The sequence below is a fragment of the Pelmatolapia mariae genome, linkage group LG7 (genome assembly GCF_036321145.2).
Source record: "Pelmatolapia mariae isolate MD_Pm_ZW linkage group LG7, Pm_UMD_F_2, whole genome shotgun sequence".
Classification (NCBI taxonomy): domain Eukaryota; kingdom Metazoa; phylum Chordata; class Actinopteri; order Cichliformes; family Cichlidae; genus Pelmatolapia; species Pelmatolapia mariae.
Window position 1 is genome coordinate 58,516,773 of NC_086233.1, and position 21,460 is coordinate 58,538,232.

The 21,460-nt window shown below is 39.8% G+C and overlaps 1 protein-coding gene across 1 annotated transcript in view; it reads left to right on the forward strand.

Moving 5' to 3' along the window:
* Positions 1-21,176, forward strand: part of trim44 (tripartite motif containing 44) — a 44,037-nt gene extending 22,861 nt beyond the window's left edge. The window contains exon 6 of the mRNA XM_063481201.1: positions 19,795-21,176. Within this exon, the coding sequence (XP_063337271.1) occupies positions 19,795-19,879 (85 nt within the window). The 3' untranslated portion in view covers positions 19,880-21,176. The remainder of the gene's footprint in view (positions 1-19,794) is intronic.
* The last annotated feature ends 284 nt before the right edge of the window (positions 21,177-21,460 follow it).

Consider the following 21,460-nt stretch of genomic DNA (forward strand, 5'->3'; position numbering starts at 1 on the left):
GCATCCAACCCAGTACGAGGATTGTATACAAGGTGTAAAAGATGAACATAGAAACCGAGGGATACACCTAAAGTGCACCCTGTTTTATTGGTCTTTTTGAGTTCATTTGGAAAGATAATTTGCAAAGTCATTTATTTTTTTTTTTAGAATATATTAGTTAACTAATCAAAAACTGTCAAGAGAGATACAAGATCATTTTTCCTTGGATTTTTGTACAATTTGACTGATTTTTGCATTAAAGGTAGTTGCCCCCTGGTGGCTATTAAAAAGAATTCAAGTTTATTGCAAGTTTATTGTTGCTGGGTTAGCTTTAAGCCCAGGAGCTTTTTTATATATACAGTCTATAGGAATGACAAGGCACAGCAGTAAACATAACTGTATACAGTAAACACAGTGTGTCTGTTATTTGATTTGGCAGAAATCTGTCCAGTTTCCTGGTATTTTGCACAGTTTCATGAGCAAAAATTTCTATTTTGTTTGACAAAGGAAACATTAAAATACTAAAACAGACATGTGGTCACCATTTTCAGAGTTTATTTCTATTCTTCTCCTTATTATTATTATTATTATTATTATTATTGTTGTTGTTGTTGTTGTTATGGATTTGTATTATTTTCCTGTTTTATACTCCTTTTTTCTGTTTTTGAGTGTTCTTAAAACACTACATCATCCATCATTGCATGTTTGCTGACAGAAGTGTGAGAGAGATGGGGGGAGGGAAATCACACTGCCTCACTATGTGAAGGCTGCAGACCACCCAAAATCATGGCATGCATTCACATGAACACACAAATCAAGAAAGGAGGTTGATGTGGAAGCAAAGCGGGTACTTTGGGACACAGCTTATCTGTCTGGGCTGCTTGCCCTTCGCTGGGTCAAATAGATGTGTTGAGTGAAGCAAGAAGGTGTCAGGGGAGCATGGCCGGAGGACACAGGACAGAACCCAGAGATGAAGGCATGGAGAGAGAGAGAGAGCTGCATTTCCTCTAATGAAAAATTTACATTGCTTTCTATAAAAGGAGCACCTACTGGTTTTATGCCATGTGTGTTTGTGTGCGCATATCAACATGCCCTCATTTAATAATTAAAAATGTTTTAGCTAGATGCATCTGTATCTGTTTTTCTGCATGTGTGTTTGTGTGTGTGTGCGTGTGTGTGTGTGTGTGAGGGCTAAGGCTCTGCTCTTTTTTTATGATTTCACCAGATCCCTTCTCCCTCTTGCTCTTTCTCTGCATCTGCCTTGCTTTCTCTCTGCCTTCTTGTCCCCTTTCAGTCTGTCTTTAGGCCATCACCATTCCACAGGGGTGGATCTGAGGCCCCTAATGAATGCAAAGCACACACAAACCTTCCTGACAAATGGATAGACATGCATTTAGATGATAAGAGACTATAAGCATGCATAATTCATGCCACAGGCACAATTTTCCTCCAATTTTTAAGATGTCATTCATTTGTGTTTGAGTGTGTGGGCACATGTGTGGATCATGAATACTGTCAGCATAGCATGACTCACATCAAACAGTTTTTGGGAAGCAAAGGGGGAGAGGTGTATGTGTGCATGTGTGTACATCTGTTACAGGTTTGTCTGTTATGGGAGCTAATGACTATTTGTTTTTCCTGAATCATTTTTCTTTTATATAAAACTAGTTGATATACCTAGAGGAAAAACACCTCTGATGATGCCCATCTACTTTGCGTTTGCCTGTGGACACACATTACAATATGGTGGTTCCGGATCAAGTAGGGAAATAGAAACTGTCTAATTGAATCATCTGTTAGAGTCGCAAGAATCATGACTGTACACCACCTGTCAAAAAAGCGAAATAGTCCAGACAGGTAGGAATATATTTTTGCAAAAACAGACATGACAGCGCTGAAAGTATTTTCCAACAGAAAATCCTTCTTTTGATATTTGACTTGACTGCCATGGGCCTGATAAGTCATCAGATAAGTCTGATCTTACCTCAGGAATTTCACCAGAACTCTAGGGCACTTCTGCTGGATATTTGTAGTTTTTCACTGCCTATAGCCCTGTAAGGACCAGAAGCACAGCATGTTTAGGGGTACTTCTAGTATTGATCTGCTGTGTAGATATACACGAGTGCTCTACAGAGCGCTCTGGGATCACAGACAACACACAGAGAGCCAAGAGTCTGCATTAAGTGCTTAGGATTTGTCCAGGGCTAATGTCGGGTTATTGCTCTGTTTGTGTTGATACTGAGCCTGAAGTGTCCATGAATAAAATATTCTTAATCCATGTATGTAAAATACATCCATCTTCCACTCTCCCCTTTGTTCTGTGTGTGCCAAGGTGTGTTTGTAATCTGATATTGTTCTGACTGCTCTGTGTGCATCTGCTTTTCTTAAGAGATCCTCATCAGCATACTGGTTTGAGAAAAGGAACGGTTGTCAGTTTTGATTTGCTAACATTGGGTAACTGTAAGAAAGAGATATTTAGCAATTTAAGGAGCACCACAGAACTGTTTAAATATTCATATCTGTTCAACTTTGCCTTAAAGTATAAAAGATTGGATTTAACAGAAAGAAATAGTGTGGGAACCTTTGCAATTTTTCTAAAATAATAAGTTTTTTGTTTAAAAAAGGCTAGTGTTGTTCTCCAGAGCATCTTTATGAAATTTGAAAGTTAACATCAGTCTAGTATGTCTAATAGAAAAACACATGCATTGACCAAAACTCTATTATAAGCCAGTTGTAAAATACCGTTTGTATTGGTACATTGTGCAAATGAAATTTAGCTGTGGTAGTGTGTAACCAGGCAGAGATGAGATGAGCAGAAGGTGAAGTCTGTAGAGATCTATTTCCACTCTATCAGGGAAGATGTGGAGCGACTACTGAAGAGGAAAAAGGAAAAATAGAGGGCGTTGAAAACGGTAGAACTACTGTAAGACTCCTGAGCAGGTTGGTTATACAGAAGGAAAAGGTGGGAAAAATGAAAGAAAGCATGGCAAATCATATTTCAGAAGGCTCTGTTGCACAAGTCTGCAACAGTAGGTTAGTTCAGTAAACTTCACTGACCTTCGTAGCACAAAGCATTTTTATCTCTTCCAGTGGACCATATTTTGTCGTATCTGCTTCACCAACTACCCTTCCTGATAACCTTGCACTACCTACTGTAGCTCTGTACTGAAGATCAAAATGAGTCACTTACACTAAGGAACCACTTTCAGTTTCTTCAGGTCTCACCTTCCTTTACTGTTGCTGTGGCTGTAAATTGAGCCAGGACATGTCATCTTTATGTCACGTCATAAAGTGTGTTGATGTGTTATTATGTACTTCATTATTTAGGAGTACAGAACAGTGTTTCTATATGCTGCTTTTCCCTTTTTCATAGCCTGCCCCCTCCCCTCGCATCCTCTCATTAAATTACTTGTCGAGACATCTGTAGCTATTTTGTCTGATAATCACGTTGTCATAGATGCCACACAAACTCGGGGAAAGACCATGAGGAATTGGTATCAGAAATATTTAAAAAAAGAAAGAAATCCAATTGTGTTAATTGCAGCTTACCTTCTCCCATGAAACCAGATACTTGTTGAGTGATTGTCTATTCTGCAGAGTGTGAATCTTGGTGTGTATCTCTGCATGCATGTAATTATTTGAATAGGAGAAAGCAAAAACAACAAAGAAGAAGTGAGTAAGGTGATTGACGAAGTGCAATGACAGAGAGTCGGCAGGAGCTAAATTGCTGTATCAAAGATGCACATCTGCATATTCTCCTTGTACGTCCATCACATGCCAAGGCACATGCCGCAGTGGTATTGAAATAACCTTCTGTTTTGGATTTTGTTGTTGTTGAGGAATATTTTATTGTCTGGTAGATGTTATAGGGGGTTTTAAAGCTCATGCTTTACAGTACAGTGGTCCCTCGCTATAGCGTGGTTAACTTTTCGCAGCCTCACTGTTTCGCTTTTTTTTTTTGGTGCCATTTTGCATGCTGGTTTTTTTTGTTTGTTTGTTTTTTAACAGCACATTGTGTTCTGCGTCCTGATTGGCTGTAGACCATTGTCTGTCAATCTCGTGCCGTGTCTCCTGTCCAGTACAGAATGCGTACAGCTTTTTAAATTTACAAGTGTGAAAATGTTCATGCCTGTCTGAGAAAAGTGTATAAAGTGTGTAGTGATGGGTTTTACAGCTTTAAAACATCTATAATAATTGTAAAACAAATTAAGCTGGCTACTTCGGGGATTTCACCTATCGCTGGTTATTTTTGGAACGTAACTCCCGCAATAAACGAGGGACCAGTGTAAAACGTAAGGCAGACAGGAAAGGGATTTTAAATTTTCAACTAGCAAAAAAACAAACACATTAGGTACACCGACCGCCGGTTAAACCACAGGTCATAACCACATGCACGTTTGAAACCCTACATTGTAACCTACACCATAACATGATGTGCAGCTCATTAGAAATGTAAATACATGTCACATTTATACAGCGCACATCAACTGTGATAGCCTCAATATAAGGACTCACAGATGTTGCCAAATTCCTGGAGGGACATTAATGAAATTACCGGAATAGACGTGAGAGAAAGTACAAAGAAGTGCCTATAAAGAAAAAAAAGGAGCACAACAAAGGGTGGGGATTGAGAAAGGAGCAAAGTCCCAACATTTTATGTGTTTTATGTCCGAGACACAGTAATTAACAGATAATGCACCACACATGCTGGCAACAGCATCAGCTACTTGCACAAGTTATGTCATAGGCTCCTGGAGATTTACTACACAAGTCTAAATCAATAATAAGGCTGTACTTAGGTATAACCTAAACACTAAGTGCCCTTGTGTGAATGTCCCAATTTTCATTGCAGTGTATTTAATAAACATGTCACACGATGTACGATGACCTCATTAATTAGCATTTGCCATATGGGAACAGTAAATGGCATTACTTTACTGTGGACAACATAAAAGTTATTGGAATCACTAAAATTATTATGTTTATTTCTGTAGTGACTGGGAATTTTACAAATTCTGCAAAAAAAAGGGGAAAAAACAGTAGTCCCAGCTGATGGGCAGACGATTGGCTACACATTAATATCACCCCAACCGGTCACAGCAGATGGCCCCGCCCCTCCCTGAGCCTGGTTCTGCCAGAGGTTTCTTCCTGTTAAAAGGGAGTTTTTCTCTCCCACTGTCGCCAAAGCGCTTGCTCATAGGGGGTCATGTGATTGCTGGGTTTTTCTCTGTATGTATTATTGTGGGGTCTACCTTACAATATAAATATTATTGTAAGGTAGAATACAAAAATACAAAATTCAGTACATCCAGACTTTCTTTGCATTAGCTGGCTTGACAAAACGTAAAACTCCAGGTTCAGTCTTTTATGACTCTTCCACTCAAAATGGTTCCTGCGAGTCCCGCCTACTACAACCACAGATGTTATCAGATAATGATGATAAAATAGGGATTAAAAATCACTACAAATCATGAAACATAAAAATAAATACAATAATGCAAGATTGTTGCAAGTAAGCACAAAGAGTGATAAAATAAACATTTTGATTCAAGTTAATTATTTTAAAAATGCGAACGCTGTGGGTACTGATGAGTATTTCTAACGTGAAGCTCAGAAACTCAATCCCTTTACTAGAGCCATCTCTGTATCTCTTCCACAACACATCTTTGTTCTATCTTCCTCCACTCACCCCCAACCGGTCAGGGCAGGGCCACCCCTTCCTGAGCCTGGTTCTGCTGCAGGTTTCTTCGTGTTAAAAAGGATTGTTGGGTTTTTTTTTTTCCTTTCCACTGTTGCCAAAGCGGTTGCTCATAGGGGGTCATCTGATTGTTGTTCTTTTTTTCTGTTTTCTTTGTATTTATTGTAGGGGCTTCACCTTACAATATAAAAGGCAATTGTTGTTGTCTTGTGCTATATAAATAAAATGGAATTAAATCAAAGGTGGCTCTCCCATACTCTTATAAAAGAGATGTGAAAATCACTTTAGTTTGTTGGAAAATGACAGTGAAATTGATGTTATTGATTGAACAGATATTCTTGGTGTGAATTCTGTTCTGCAATTCCAGCAGTGCAAAAGTGGCTTAACGGCAGATTAGAATCAATTATAACAACATTTATGTATTTTCTGCATCACCAAACATGAACATTCCCATGACAGTGCGATGCACAGTTTGCACTGTGGTTTTAGGTAGTCATTGCTTAACAACTTGGGCATATAAAATCTGTTCCCCAGCAGAGAATCTATAACGCACTTTAAACATTTATTGATCCATCTATGCTGTAAATAAAAGAATCAGTAAAAGCTGTCACTCCCAGTCAATTTTAAATCAAAACTCTGAACGTAACCTGCTCCCGAACAGGTTGTGTGTTCAGTATAAGTTACTGCAGTGATTTAGCCAGGTAAAAAGAGAGCCACTTTTGTGACACAGAAATCTCAGAAAACTTTAAGATCGACACGGCTCACTAAGCCATTTATCTCACTTTATAGTGCACCCCTCTGGACTATAAGGGTTTTGGAAATGTCAGTGAGACTGAGAAATTGACCAGCCAGATAATAATTAGTGGATTGGGCATGTTGCATATTCAGTCTAGTAGTGCTTGGGAGTTTTGTTTGCTCATGAAAATAAAATGATTTGGCCTTGGGAAGGCAGAATTGACATACCGTACAGGAAATGGATTAGGCAATTAGAGTTTCCTCTTCTCCTGTCTTGTTCTTGTCAAAAAACTTTTCCCATTTACAAATAGGAAAAATAGGTTCTCTGTAATCTATTTGCTTATTCTCTCATGCACACAAACACACACACACACACACACAGTCCCTGTCTGAGGGTTCTGTCCACAAGGCAGATTGTCATATTGGATCTGATAAGACTTGGTCATGCACCCTTTTGTGCATGCAGTGCTCATGCACACACAGTAAAATCTCTCAAAAGGTGTCACACTCTGTATAAACATTCATTATTCATTCTAGAAGCCACACAAACAACACTCAGACACACGCACACGCTCACATGGATGAGGTAATTAGGGAAGAGACGAAAAGAATGAGGAAACCATCTCTTCACTCTGTGAAACCACCTCTTCACAGAGTGAAGAGATGGTTTCTTTCACGCACAGATGCCTTCCTCATGCTGTCTGACCCATGTCCACTTTAATCAGAGACACATGTACACATGCATATCACATCGCGTTACTCTTCGGGTGAAATTACAGGTCTGATTTCAGCTTGGTGAATATGTAGCAGGGCAACAGCAGCAGCCTCAGCCAAGGGGCTATGAATCAGTGGCTTATCAAACCTCTGGCTCTAGGTATGAACTGTCATCGCAGAAACTGCAGTAACCCAGACTCTCACACTTCTGGAAAACATCTCCCTTCCACATTTGGACATAGGAAACAATGTCACATCACACACAAGGCACTGTGACTCTTCCAGTCCCCACTTTACCCCTCTGATCAGTTATTCTGGCAGTGAGAGGAAGTAGGAGTGTGCGACGGTTGGCATGTTTAATTCAGCAGCCTCACGACAAGCCCTGTCACCATGTAGATTTATAGTATTGGGTAGAGAGGAATGAGGAGATGCTTTGGATTTAACTACCTCAGGATTCTAATGGGAGATTTAGCATGCACTTTACAAAATCACCTTAATCCAGCATTATTCTCTGAGGGGAGGGATGTGAACGAAAAATTAATAGCTTTTTCTGAAGTCAGCCCCATTTGCCCATCCTCATTTCCCCTTCAAACGATTTGTTCATAACTGTTTTTTTGTAGGTAATTAACACTCAGTTTTGTTTTTTTTATGAATGTTGTGTATCATATAGAGAGTTGTACATGTAAAGCAGACATTAAAATTTTTATTCACCTGTGATTACAGATAAGGGTCTAGCTTTCAAAAACAAAAAATAAATAAATAAAGTAAAATAAAAAAGGAAATTGCTTCCCGTTTGCTGATGATGAAGTATGCAATAACAGCATGTGACCTTCAAAAGGCAGACTTTTATGACTGATGTTTTACAGGATGCATTAGTACACATAAAGTTTTATAAGTCAGGGGACACTGGGGAGACTTTAAGCCCCAACACTTTGTATTTCACTGTGTGGAATTTCTGCATCTAACGATGCTGCAGGAGTAAAAACAAAAGAATTGTGTCCAGGCTAGTCTTAGTTTGTGAAGCACCATCTTTAAAGCTCGATGTTAATCTTTGGCATCGTTGCACCAGGTTTGCATTTGAAATTTGAGCTTTAAAGTCAGTTATGTGGTAGAGATCATAACTGTTAATCTTTTTGTTTGTTGCAAGCGAAAGATCTTCTTGCTGCACTCTGAGGGAAGTCCTTTAATTCCACAGTGTGTTTAACATTCAGTGGAGAAAAAAAAGCAGGGAGGGACGCATGAGGCATATGAGACTTTTATCTGGCAAGATGAGCGTTGTGACAGTCTGGAGCCCAGGTTTTCTGGGCTGTCTGTCTGGGTGTCCTTCACAGTGAGGGCTTGGATGCAGGGGAGGGGGAGTTTTGAAGCGACAGAAGGCTCTGCCTAATAGCCAGTCTGTTCTCCAACTCTGTCCATGTATCTCGGTCTCATAGACACACAATTCTTTTTTCTCTCTGTCGCTTTTTCTGTCCATTTGTGTCCATGACATCACTTCGTATATGACGGAAGAGATTGCAGCCACTATGATTGCTGCAAATCTAGTGTAAAGAGGATTTAATTTTCAAAATCTCTCCAGATTCCAGGATAGCTCATTGGGGCACCTGAGCTCTCCACTTATTAAGGAGGCGTCAACATTCTGCTGTTAAAGAATGGGGTTGTTTAAAAAGAGGCAACAGAGGGCAGCCGTGCCAGCCTGCCAAATGTGTGGGCGCTGCTTTGACTAGTCAGTCTTCATAATGGCTGTCTGCCTCTGGGACAGAGCCAGCTCACTGGTCATATAACAGACTGTATAAATGAGGCAACCAAGACCTCCCTTCAGAAACCCTGGCTCAATCGTACTGTAGTTCCTTTGGAGTCAGGAACACAGGGTGGAAGCTGACATAGGATATAATAAAGGACAGAGATTGGACCAGGAAACATAATTACAGCTATGCTGGAGTCAGAAGCACTAGGGAGAAGAAATGCAAGAAGTTTTAAGTAAAAAGGAGAGTAGGTATATTGTAACCTGTCACTATTCATTACCTGTAAGGTAACGCTGCCTTCTTGAGAAACAGATAAAAGTTTATCTCTTCAGTGTGTTTTCCTCTCCTATTTTCACTCTTGTGAGCTTTAGATTCAAACTTCAAAGGTACTGCCAGAATTTCGATTTAAACCAAACACATAGTCTGCATTTAAAATTTGCATACATGTTGATTCCAGAAGTTGCACATCTGTTAGGCTCGCCCATCAGTTAGTCCAGAGCCATGCTGCCAGTGCAGTGGTGCTCTTGCAGGATTGTTTTTTTTACAGTGAAACAGGAAACAGCAGTGTTTGGATTTTATCACAAGACTGTGTAGGTTAGACCACAGTGAGCAATTTATGATAAGTACCCTTAGGGTTTAGAAATGGAACCTAGTTTTTTGGTGTTATAAAAATGAATACCGGCATATTTGTAATAATGTAGAAGTGTGGAAAATGGCAAAGTATAATATCCTCAAGATCAACCCACATCCAGTACAGTTGTCCTCGTATACCGCTCCCTTTGTTAGACATTGGAGAACCATTAAGGTGATTCTATTATCTGCTTTTGCGCCCCTCTAAGGGATCTTTTTAATGCCATTCATTGCCATTTAATTTGTGACCAAGGGTATAATGGTTGTAGAAAATTGAAAGGAAAAAGCAGGGAGGGATGGATGAGGCATACAAGCCTATAGGGGTGTGCTATTCAAGGTAATTGTTGACAGATTAAAAACCCCATGGTGTAGAAGAGCTTTTAAGAAAGTATCCCTTGTCTGCACACAGCTATATACCTAGCAAGTGACAAGATGCTTGTCTTCTTGTTGAAGCAGTTTTAATTCACCATTAACACTAATCAACAGTTTTATGTTTGTGGGCTACGGGATTGGATTGCTGCAGTTCTCCTCGATTAATTTCTCAATTGCCCCTGTGGCCACAGAAATTTCAAACTTACCAAGTGAGCCAATGTAAGATAGAGGCTCTACAGTGGTTTAATGCTCTTATCTGAATGGCTCTGCATTAATTCCTCTGTATGATTAACGGCAGGTAGCTGTGTCGAAATGATCAAGAATTTAGTTTATGGGATAATGGTGTTCATCCAACTTCTTGTACGTGCTGCAGCACAGACAGACCTGTGTGATTGTTCTGATTGGCTAGGCGTCAGCACACCATTTTATTCTGCTTCATCCGCCTTTTCTGTCTCGCTTCGTGCACTCTCTACACAGGAGAAAGCATCCTTGGCAACACATGCATCATGCGGTCCGTTGCTTGCACGCACTCCTTGGTTGGAGTAGTAAGCAGCATACTTCCTGATGTATATTTAAAAATAATCGCATGCATGAACATGAGTTTGAACGGGTTCTACTTAAGGCGATACATCTGGTGGATGATGAGATGGATTTTATCCTCGCTGCTCCCGTTATGTTCTGATGAATAAGCTGTGGTGCTCACAGAGGGTCATTTTAAACAGCCCCTAGCTCTCTGTCCCCTGTCCCATGATTCATTGCCTGTTATTGTGCCTTGTCTCTTGACTTCCTTTGCAAACTGATTAAGTCTTTGGAGCAGCATGAAAACACCACAGGGTGCTGCAATGTTTATCGGGGACAGACAGTCCCAGCGAACAGTATGAATAGACCAGTGACTCTGAAAGAGGCAGACTGTCATTGTTTATAGCAATTAGTCAGTCTTTTCACAGTTTGCATCATATTAGTCGGTCTTCTCTTTGGTCTACAAGTTTGTTTCACTCTCTTCCAGTGATCACCAGAGTTTAAATATGAATATTTAAAGACTTTATCTCAAAATAAAATTTAATTAGAAAAAGGTTTGTGTGCTTAATTTATAACTGATTGGATAGAAGATGACACATTTCTTGGATTGGAGCCGTTTAAAAATTAAATAATTGTATAACAGTATTTTCTTACAGTTTTGCAGTCTGCTGCAGTCTAAATATTGTGATGGTACCAGTTATATTTCCTGGGGTAAAGAATCTTTTCAGCTCAATAAATCACGATGTAAACAAAGCCGAAATTTCTACAAGCATTGTTCGACAAGGGTTAGTGCACACATGCAGGCGGGGTCGCTATGTACGGATTTGTCATTAAACTGCCCGGGGAGTTTTGACAGCCTTGTAGATGATCTCCCATCTCAAGGAGGAATAACAGTGTTGTGGTTATTTTATTTGTCTCAAGGCAAGACTCTAACATCATGAATTTTTTTGCAGAGTATCATAATGTGTTACTGATTTCGATATGGCTACTAATGTTTTTCTCTGGGAACCTGTCTAGTTGTTGTTGTGCTTAAATCCTCAATAAATTAGGAAATATAAAGCAAAATGGAATATTTTATGCCAAAATAAATTAAACCATCCAGACCCACCCAGCATGCCACCTATTTGCGTGTCATTATGTTAAAGTGACTCTCAAGTAATACAGTTGCAAAGTGTATTTATGCTTTTTCGAATATGAAATACATTGCATCAGTCAGTGGTTTAAAAACAGATGAATTTCCAGCTGTGACTCATCGATTCTGATATCCACCTCTAATGCCTGCACTGCATGTCGCACCTTTGCTCAAACAGCAGCCTCTCGATTACTGTTCTCACACTCGGAGGTTTTATTTTTCTGCCATGACAGACAAAGACCTTGTAATATTGTAGGTGTTTTGAATTACAAATAAAACAGAACTGCAGAAAGAACAATATTGGAGACATAAAAAGGCGGCCAAAAATATGCACATAAAATGAATCGTTAAACAGTAGATAAAGGTAAGTACTTTACTGACCTGTATACCCTGATGTTGGGGTGCGTTGTTCTGAATTTTTAGAGCTCTCAGTGCAGAAAATAGTTAGCTTTTCTCCTCAGTCTAGTTGGCCAAATTGGACAGATTTTGTCTGAAGGTCAGAATATAGAAAAATCATTTGTTGTCAAAAGAAGCAGATGCAGTCACACTTTGAAACTAATCAATGAAGGCATAGAAAGTGATAGAAGAGTGAGGGGAAAATGCATCTGTGCCTTTTAGCCGGTAGAATCTATATTTGCACACACACACACACACATCATTTAGATATTACTGGGTATACCATCAGAGATGTTTTGGTTGTTTCCCCAGTTTGAATTTCCATGTTGTGCCATTGCTATCAGACCAGAGAGATCTGGGCATCTGATACTAGTATTTCCTTTCCCTTAGCAGTTGTTTCTTCTTCACTATATAGAGATGTTTTTAGTGGTACTGCCTCTGCAGTTGCACTATGGTTTTCGGGAACTGGTCATAGTTGAGCTGCAACTCCTCTGGGTGAGGGTCTCGAGGATGTGTTCTTGGGTCCTTGAATCCATCTTCACCTAGCAGAAGTCGGACATGCTTTGTAGTGCACATTGCACAGTGCACAGTTCCAAACAAGCTGACTTCTTCGTCTTAATCTCATGCTCCCACCACATCCTCCTTTTTTTTTTTTCGCCCTTACTCTGTATCCTATATATAAAGGTTTAGTGCTGCTATCTGGGCCAGCCTTTCCACATCCACCTGAACACCGTGTCTTACTCATGACCCAGTGCCTCAGAGCTGAATAAAGAATCCTGAATTTTTCAGGCTGTGTGCGAGGGAGCTTCATTTGTTGTTCAGAAGATAAAAAATAACTGCTTAGGAATGGCTGCAGATAATAGGGCCTGTAATGTTGGTATATTCAGGGAAGAAACTTACTTTGTAGGCATGACTTGTTCAAACCAGCAAGCCTGCCTTTGATTTGATGCCAGGTCTCTCAAGGTGCAGCAATCACCTCTTTATTTGTTTTGTTTTTTTAGTGCATGGATAATTTCTCTGACCTTTCAAGTGATCTTTCCTTTCCTCAGCATCAGGGATTTGAATTTCGCTGGCTTCACTGATTCATGCAGCTCAGGAGGTCTGCTCCTCAATGCATTTTAGGATGCATCTGCTCCCTGAGATAGATGCCATTCTCACAAGCATTTATCTGGAAAAGAAATTCCTTAAAAAAAGAATCAGTGTATTGAATTAAATTAAACTCAACTCCTAATTAGCCACATGCCAAAAATCAAGAAACGTCAACGCATCTAGATTTAATCTTAAAGAATAAACCACATAAATTTCTGTCAGTGGTGCTTGCCTTAATCTTAAGTGATCATGTTCTAATTTTACACCTTCGAGACAAACTAAACATTTCATTGCACAGCCAACAAAACAGTTTGTTGTTGTTCCTTAAGGATATTACAGAGGATATTACAAGAAATGTCTCAGAGATGTTAAGGTTAGGGGAAAATAGCACCAGGCTTAAAGTCCTGAATGGATTGCAGCCAGGACCTTAGATAGAAACAACTGTGTCAGGGCATTTAGAAATGCTCACACTTATTTTGTTCTGCTGATTGCGAAATTAATCCAGCAAATTTTAGGGGACTAAAATCAATAGACTTACTTAATTATGGGCATGCTTTTTCCCTACCCAAGCTTCTTTCTATAGCTTGTCCTTGTTCTTGGCAACATTTCTATTAGTGCTTGACTATGCAGATGTAATTTATATGGATACTGTTGCCCGTGTTCTTAAGCCCCTTGATACGTCGCTGTTCTCTTAAATTTATTAAAGGAAACAGCTCTAACACCCTTCACTGTATCTTATTTGAATAGATGTGATGGCCATCAATGGAACATCTTATTTTTTTAATAGAAAAAGACATTTTTAATAAAGTATGGTATCATTTATTGACTTAGAAATATTGGATACTGCACTCGAAGAATGCATTATGTTGAATGTAGCACTTCGGATTTCCTTAGGTTAAACAGATTTTTTTTTAACCTTGAAACAGTTTTAGCTTATCTTCAGGTACTCTTTTTTTCCTTAACCTTTCTGCTGTGCTTATTATATTCCTTTTTTAAATGCACTACCTGTTGAGCTTGTATTATAGCCTGCTAAAAGCTGTTGCCGTTTCATGTGTAGTAAATAACCTGAAGAATGTGGACTAGTGGAACTTTAAAAGAAACTCTTTAAAATCTGTTATCCATACCTTTCACTCTTATTTATTACCACTTCCTTCCTCATGTCTCAGCAGCACACATTTAAATCAAGATAATATCACTTTTCTTCCATCACTCTGGCTCTCCTTTCTTTGTTCTCTGATATTTAGCGTTCCGAAGCTCGACCGAATGGTCTTCCTTCACCTTTCCGTGTCACTCCTTTTCCCTCCTCTGACTTGCCCTTACATTTCTCCTCATTAGAATACATTCATATCTCAAATTCTAGCTAACAGGATCATCGCAGTGCAAAGTGCTGGGAAGATCACAGGGGTGCTTTTAATGAAAGGTGTGTGTGCATGGGCCATTTCTAAATTACTCATCCGTAGACAAGGTTGTCAGATGAAAGGAAAGAACATAAATCCACGGAGAGAAGATGGATGTTGATGACTTGATGGCAAAAGAGAGAGAAGGATGTAAGCCTCTCTAGGACTATTAGATCAAGCAATAGTGCGTAGATGGTAGATTACTCATAATGCTAGAGAGTCTGTCTTTACTTTTTTACATTATACATTGCCATTTACATTTTTTTCACCATCTTCCTTCATTATTTCCTTAATGTTCTGCACTCCTTTCGCTCGTCATCTCTTGTCAGAAATCTGTTTTTAGTGTTAAATCATCCTTCAGAAGCAGCAAGTTTTACTTCATTAAATAGTAGCAGAGTGCACTGCTTGACTGGAGAGTAAGGGTAAGAGTCTGTCCTCATGGGCTCTATCAATAACGATTAAGGATCCTCTCTCATTAGACCAAATCTCATAGACCCCCAGGGCTTGAGGAATGGGCTCAGCCATCTTATGTGATGGGGTACGCTTAGATGGCATCACCACTGTTTGGAAATGCAAATTGCAATGGTTATTTCCCCCTCTGGATGATTGTCATGAGGCCTATGTACATAGCCTTACTCTCGTTCAACCTCTTTGCTTAATCAAGGAGAACCTCACTCCCCTATCAGCGACCTGCAGTTTGCTTTTCAGCTCCTCCCTTTTCCGTCTCTCTATTTACACACACACACACACACCTCGGCCCCATTCAGCATATCCGAGCTACTGCAGTATGATTATTCATATGGCAATGAGGCTGGCTCAAGCTGGCAAGGCTGCCACAGCATGATGGGACTCTTTCCGGATGATGACTTAGGAGTCTTGCAGCTCCTCTGCCAAGAGCAGGGAATTCAAACTTAATCAGGGCAAGGACCCCTCCCTCCTCCATCTACTAGAGAGCTCCCTAGGTTATGGCCAAAACAAAACAAAAAGAGTAAAAGAGACAAAAGTCAAAGTATAGGGATCATCACATGCTTGCCCCCCCCCCCCTCTGTTTTCGTCACAGGGAGACAGAGGTTTTCTCTAGTGAGCGATGGAGTCACTCTGGTTCTATTGGTGAAACTTTTCTTTGTCACTCAGAGAGGAAACATTAGTAAGATTAGCTTTTTCCTACTCGATCAATCCTATCTAAACCCGTATCTCTTTCTCCCTCACACACACACACACACACACACACACACAATGCTTATTGTCCATCCATCACCCAGAAGCATAGCCAGCACGTTACACTGAAGACCATGCCTGCTCTGTAGCAGCCCTCTCAGCCTTCAGCTCTCCTCTTATCCGCTGGCCATGGTCACATAAAGAGAAGGAGGCAATGATCAGTCGTGATCAATAAAACATCGACTGCATTAAGGCTTATGAATAAGTCATGGATGGAAAGAACCGAGTCGTCAGAAGACATGCACATATACAATCAGCTAAGTGATCTTTTACTTAGGCCAGGGAAGATGAACAGACAGAAAAAGAGAACAAATCAAAGCCTTTGAGTTATGGAGAACTTATCTCCCATCCACTGTATGTTGAAAGCTCTACTGTCTTTTTTTTTTTATCCACTACATGTCCCATTCACAGCCTCACTCTCACTCAAGTAATGGCATTTTCCTCTGGGTGGAATAAATAAGTTATAACATCCATGTGTCCTAAAGCTTAGCAAAGACCATCTGAATATAAATAGTTCATTTGCCTCCGTAGTGTAGGCCTCACTTTGTGCCTCTCTTTGTGTGTGTGAGAGAGGAGCAGGGTGACTGTTTTGGTTGACTGGAGATGCAAGATGAAATTGCCTTACACAAATAAGTCTGTCAACGTTTTACCCCAAACACCATCTCAGACAGGACAGAGCTTTGTGAGAGCTCAGGGCTCAGCTCAATATAGACTTTTGTGTGCTATGCTGATGACAATGAATGAACAGCCTGTGTGATGCAGTAGACAGCATGAATCCTCAGTAAAGTTGGTCTAGTGGATAAAAGCACAAAAGGTAACTTTGCCAAGAATTTGAGTTTACAGAACTGTGGAATAATTAATTATCTTGACGCTTAAGTGTACAACTAAATAGAAACTTACCCTGTGCTATTTGTCTTGTTGACTCTAATATCATTACTTTTGGCAGTCAGTAAGTTGGCGCTGGATGCCAAGGTGTGTGTGTGTTTCTGCATGATTATTATAGCTTCTTGGTTTATAGTGTTGTTTTACAGTTTGACCAATAACTAAACTGGCGTGAACCCACTGAGGTTTGGAAGGCTAATATGGTTCTAATTACAGGTCATACACATAGGGACTACCAGGTATTCTTGCATGTCATGGTGTTCTTTGATCAGCTTCCCTGTTTTGAGTTTCTATTGTGATGATCTGCTCCTTGAGGAGGTGCAGAAAGGGAGAGAAAGCAGTTCTTTGTTTCTGCCAACAAAAGTGTGTCAGACAGGAATATCCAGGTGCTCTGAAAGGTTTTGCTTCCTGGTAACAAAAATTGGGATTTTTTTTCCCCCCTCAAAGATTGTGCTATAAATGACATGGACAACAAAGATGGAGGAAGAAAGGTGGCAAGGAAGCTTCAGGGAAGCAGAGATCGAAGGAAATGTATCTATAACAGAAAAATGAGGTAACATTCACAAAATAAGGTCTAGAATATATTTATTAGTTTGCTGCTTTTTTGTTCTTAGATGAAAAGTTTCAGTTTAAAAGTGTCAGAACGATGTAAGATATTACATTGTCCTGACACTTTTAAACTGAAACTGCTTTGTAGATTACCAAACTGCTTACTGCTCATTTTTTTAAGCTGGTTTTGGTTGGTTATTGTGTCCTATCAAAACATCTTAGTGTTAGTATCTTTAGTATTCTCTGCGTCAGTGTTTCGGTGGTTAGTATGTAGTAGTAGAACTGAAAATGGCATTTGGGTCAATATCAGGATTCAAGGTTTCCCATAAACACTGCAGCTTATTTCAGTATTCTGTGTTTTAAGATTGTGGCTGGGTGTTGTATAGAGTACTAACTGTAGCTACCCACAGGTAGAATACTACTACGTGATGTAATAGTCTTTCAATAATATATTAAATTAGTCAGTGAGATCCAAGCTCTGGGGAGACCAATCCATGACTGCTAGTGTTCCATTGTATGTTTTTCTATCCAGACATGTTTTTACTAAGAGTGTGTTAGGGATCATTGTCACACTGAAAAACGAAACCCATTGCCAAGATCTGATGGTACTTTTCTGTATTCATAATTCCATCAACATTGTCAAGACATCCCTGGCTAAAATGCAGCCCCAAACCATGACATTCACACACATGGGGTTAGATACCAACTTGGAGTTAGTATCTTGCCCAAGGATATTTGGCATACAGCCTGGAGCAGCCAGAGGTCGAACCACCAACTTTCAGTTTAGTAGACGACCTGCCCTTCCTCCTCCATCACTCCATAAAACATACTGCCACTGATTTTCAGTCCGTTCTTCTGTAGTTTGGCATACCTCACCCTTCTCTTTCTGGTTCTCTTCCTTAATAATGTCTTCTTGACAGCGACCCTTCTGCTGAGACCATCTCTCATGCGACTTTTTTTAAACAGTAGATGGATCAGCTGAAGGGTCCTGAAGGACTGACTTTTGGATGCTGTTCATTTCCTATAGATACCTTTTTTAGACCCGTCTCTTTTTTTCTCCTCCACTTGTGAGTTTCCTAAAAAAAAAATTTTAAGAACATCATGACGAGATACAAATTTTATGCTAATAGCTCTTTGGGAATCATCTTGTTGGCTGTCAAACTGTGTTATTGTTGGTATTTTTTGTACATTGAACTAAAGAAATGGAAACACGTTATGTGTTTTTGTGACACAGTGCCTAAAGGTACAATTTAATACAGATTTTTTGCTAAGCTTTCTGTAATGTATAGTTTCATCGCTTGAGTTGGGTGCATAGATAAAAGGATTTCCACTGAAAATATTCAGGTACAAGCACTAGATTGGCTCCTTTTTCAATTATTTTCATTGTCTAATGAACAACTAAAGAATAACAAAGAAATAGCTCAAGACTTGTGAACAGTCTACAGGTGATTATAACAAATCTTCTTTCCATCACATCTCCTGTACATCAACTTACATACATTTGAAGACATCAGAGAGAACGTTTGATGAAATGACTCGTGTTGCACCCACATCACACTAATATGTTCTATAAACAACTGTTACTTGCATTATAACTGTTTTGCTACTATGTGCAGAAGCTTTCCAATTATTAGTTCCTGCTCCAAGTGCTTGTCTGGGAATATATTCATTTGTTTTATTAACTATCATTTGTAACCATTTGCGTGGAAGAGATTATTGATTAAAATGTACCTGTTGCTGTTTGCTCGTTATTAAACCTCCAAATGTAAAAACTGACAGATATGAAAAAAGCAGCACTGTACCAATACAACATACTATTGAGAGTGATAAAGAAAAGGCATTAAAAGCCTGGCATTCATGTACATCTTTAAGTATACAGGCAATCAATCCTCCATAAGAGTTTATTTGTCCTTCTACTGTAGTTTGTGGCCTGCAGAGTAGAAAGTCAGAGGTTTATTTGAACTAAGCTGTTCTTTGCGTATTCATGCTTTGATAGATGAGTGTAAATTCACATATATAAATGCAAACTAACTGCCCAAGGTCATAGGAAGCGATTGCTTTGAATTGATGTATTTGAACGGCGAGATTAAATGGCATAGCCCTAAAGTGCACTGAATCTCTGTGAATTAAACAGCTTCCACATACTGTGAATGTGTGTGTGTGTGTGTGTGTGTGTGTGTGTGTGTGTGTGTGTGTGTGTGTGTGTGTGTGTGTGTGTGTGTGTGTGTGTGTGTGTTTAGAAAAAGATGCTGACATGTAGTCTTTTAAAAATGGATGTTGGCCTGTAGATTTAGATGGAAAATCATAATGAGAAAGATGGGGTGGGAGAGAAGTTACAGGAGAGTTGCTTATCTGGCATAACCAGTGCTCCGTCACCCTTGCGACATTGTCCAATTAGAGCATATGATTAGTGTAGACTGTCTCCGGTGAAATTGAATCTATCAGCCAGGCTCAAATTACAACAGGTCCCTGCAATTTAGCTATCACTTTGTCTCTGTCAGCTCAGAGCTGCTGATATAAAACCGACAGAATGGATGATTTCTACTTAAGGCGTAGCTTGATTGAAGCTGATTACATTTCACAAAAGGTTTATTATATTTCCATAATGTGCGTGAGTGTTGAACTGTGTGGGTGGCAGGGTGCTGTTTGTGTGACAGCTTTTAGATGTTTGTGGAAAAAGATAAAAGAGAGGAAAAGCTGGAAGACTGGATATGATATAACGTGTGTTTTTCTCTCATCTAGGCTGCCTGAGCCACGAGCAGAGCCCATGAACCCACGGGACTTTGAAGACAATGATTCTGGACCATCAATGGACCACGCCCCCTGATACAAGAAGATCAGACTCTTATTACGTCCACCTGTCCTTCACTGTCTGCTTCAGCCAGCCATCAGCTCGCTTGAGCTGTCAGGCTGGCCCTCTCTCTGTCAGCCATCTCCCTGGGACCTCCCCCTCCCCTTTCAGTGCCTGCTGGCAGTAAAGTGACCTTGAAGAAAGCTACTGTGACAAATATGGATAGCCACATCTTTTCTACTCAAACTTTTCTAATTCCTCACTAGCTACTAACTTTCTTTAATTGAAGCACGCAAGTTATGTGCAATCAATTACCATCAGGCTCAATTTTCACAGCCAGTCAGGTCCTTGGCTTACTGGTGAGCCTGGCTGACTTAGACGGTAGCCTGGGTAGGCAGCCGAGCAAAGCATCTGTTAAGCCCAAACTGATGTCAGCAATAGGAAATTCTTTGACACGGTGCACTTCACTCTTCATTTATTTGCAATATCATTTTGGCTCTGCTGTCTTGACAAACCCTCTGGACACTCTCAGATATAAAAAGGGAGCATTTCTCAGATGCCACAATGCCTTAGATTGTCAAGAGAATTTATTGTTCTGGGTGTTTTATGTTGATTGTATAAAAGGGGGGGGAAAGGAAACTGTCATATGTGCTTTATATCATCCTGTTGCTTTCACCTTCTCTTTTCCCCACATCCTCTGCCCTACCCTGTCTCAGAAGGCTTGTAGATTTGTGCCACTTCCTCATGTGCTTGTCAGATTTATTATCAAAGGTGGGGGGACATTTTGACATCTATCGATCGGTGAATGTTGCTGACTCTTTGTTAGGTGAAAATTGAACCACATTTTGCGCACAACAGCTCTCCAGTAGTTATCACCTTTTATGTACTGTAATGTAAAGGCTCATTACTCCTGGCCAATCTGCACCGAGTGACAGATTACAGTCCAGACAAGTGTATGCACCTCCTACCTTGACCTGCTCATCCATACCTTTCATTTATGATGTACTGCCACGCGTCTGTCTGTATCAGCAGTTTGTTTTTAATGTGATTGATTCTGTTGCCTTAAATCCACAATTCAAAGCTTTGTCACCCATAATATGTGGGACAAGTTTGACAACAACATGACTTCACCACTGTAGCACTACACTAAGATGCACTGAGCATATACCTTCCCAAGGGAAATGTTGGTGTGTCAACAGCCTATTGAAAAAACTGAAAGCGCTTTTTTTTTTCCTAGTATAACAGCACACAGGAGTCTGGCTATCTGATGTTTTCACTTGTTTTTATTTGTCTATTTTTGTCTTAAATCTATAAATAAACTGCTTGTTTCTTAGATTGGATGCAGATGATGACATTCATATCTCCACTTTAAGAGCCATTATTTTTATCTCTTGCAAAACTCTAGAAACATATGAAGATCATCAGTCAACCAAGTCACCATTATCAGAAAACCTTACAGGCATGTAAGACTTTTCCTTTTTCTGATAGATAGAGACAGGAAACAAGATGAAATGCCCTAAAGAGGGAATTCGGGAAGTGGAGAATTTTTTTTCCATTAAAATTCAAAGCAGCAACACATTCAGAAAGTGCTGGGAATGGGAGGTTTGGAAACAAGAG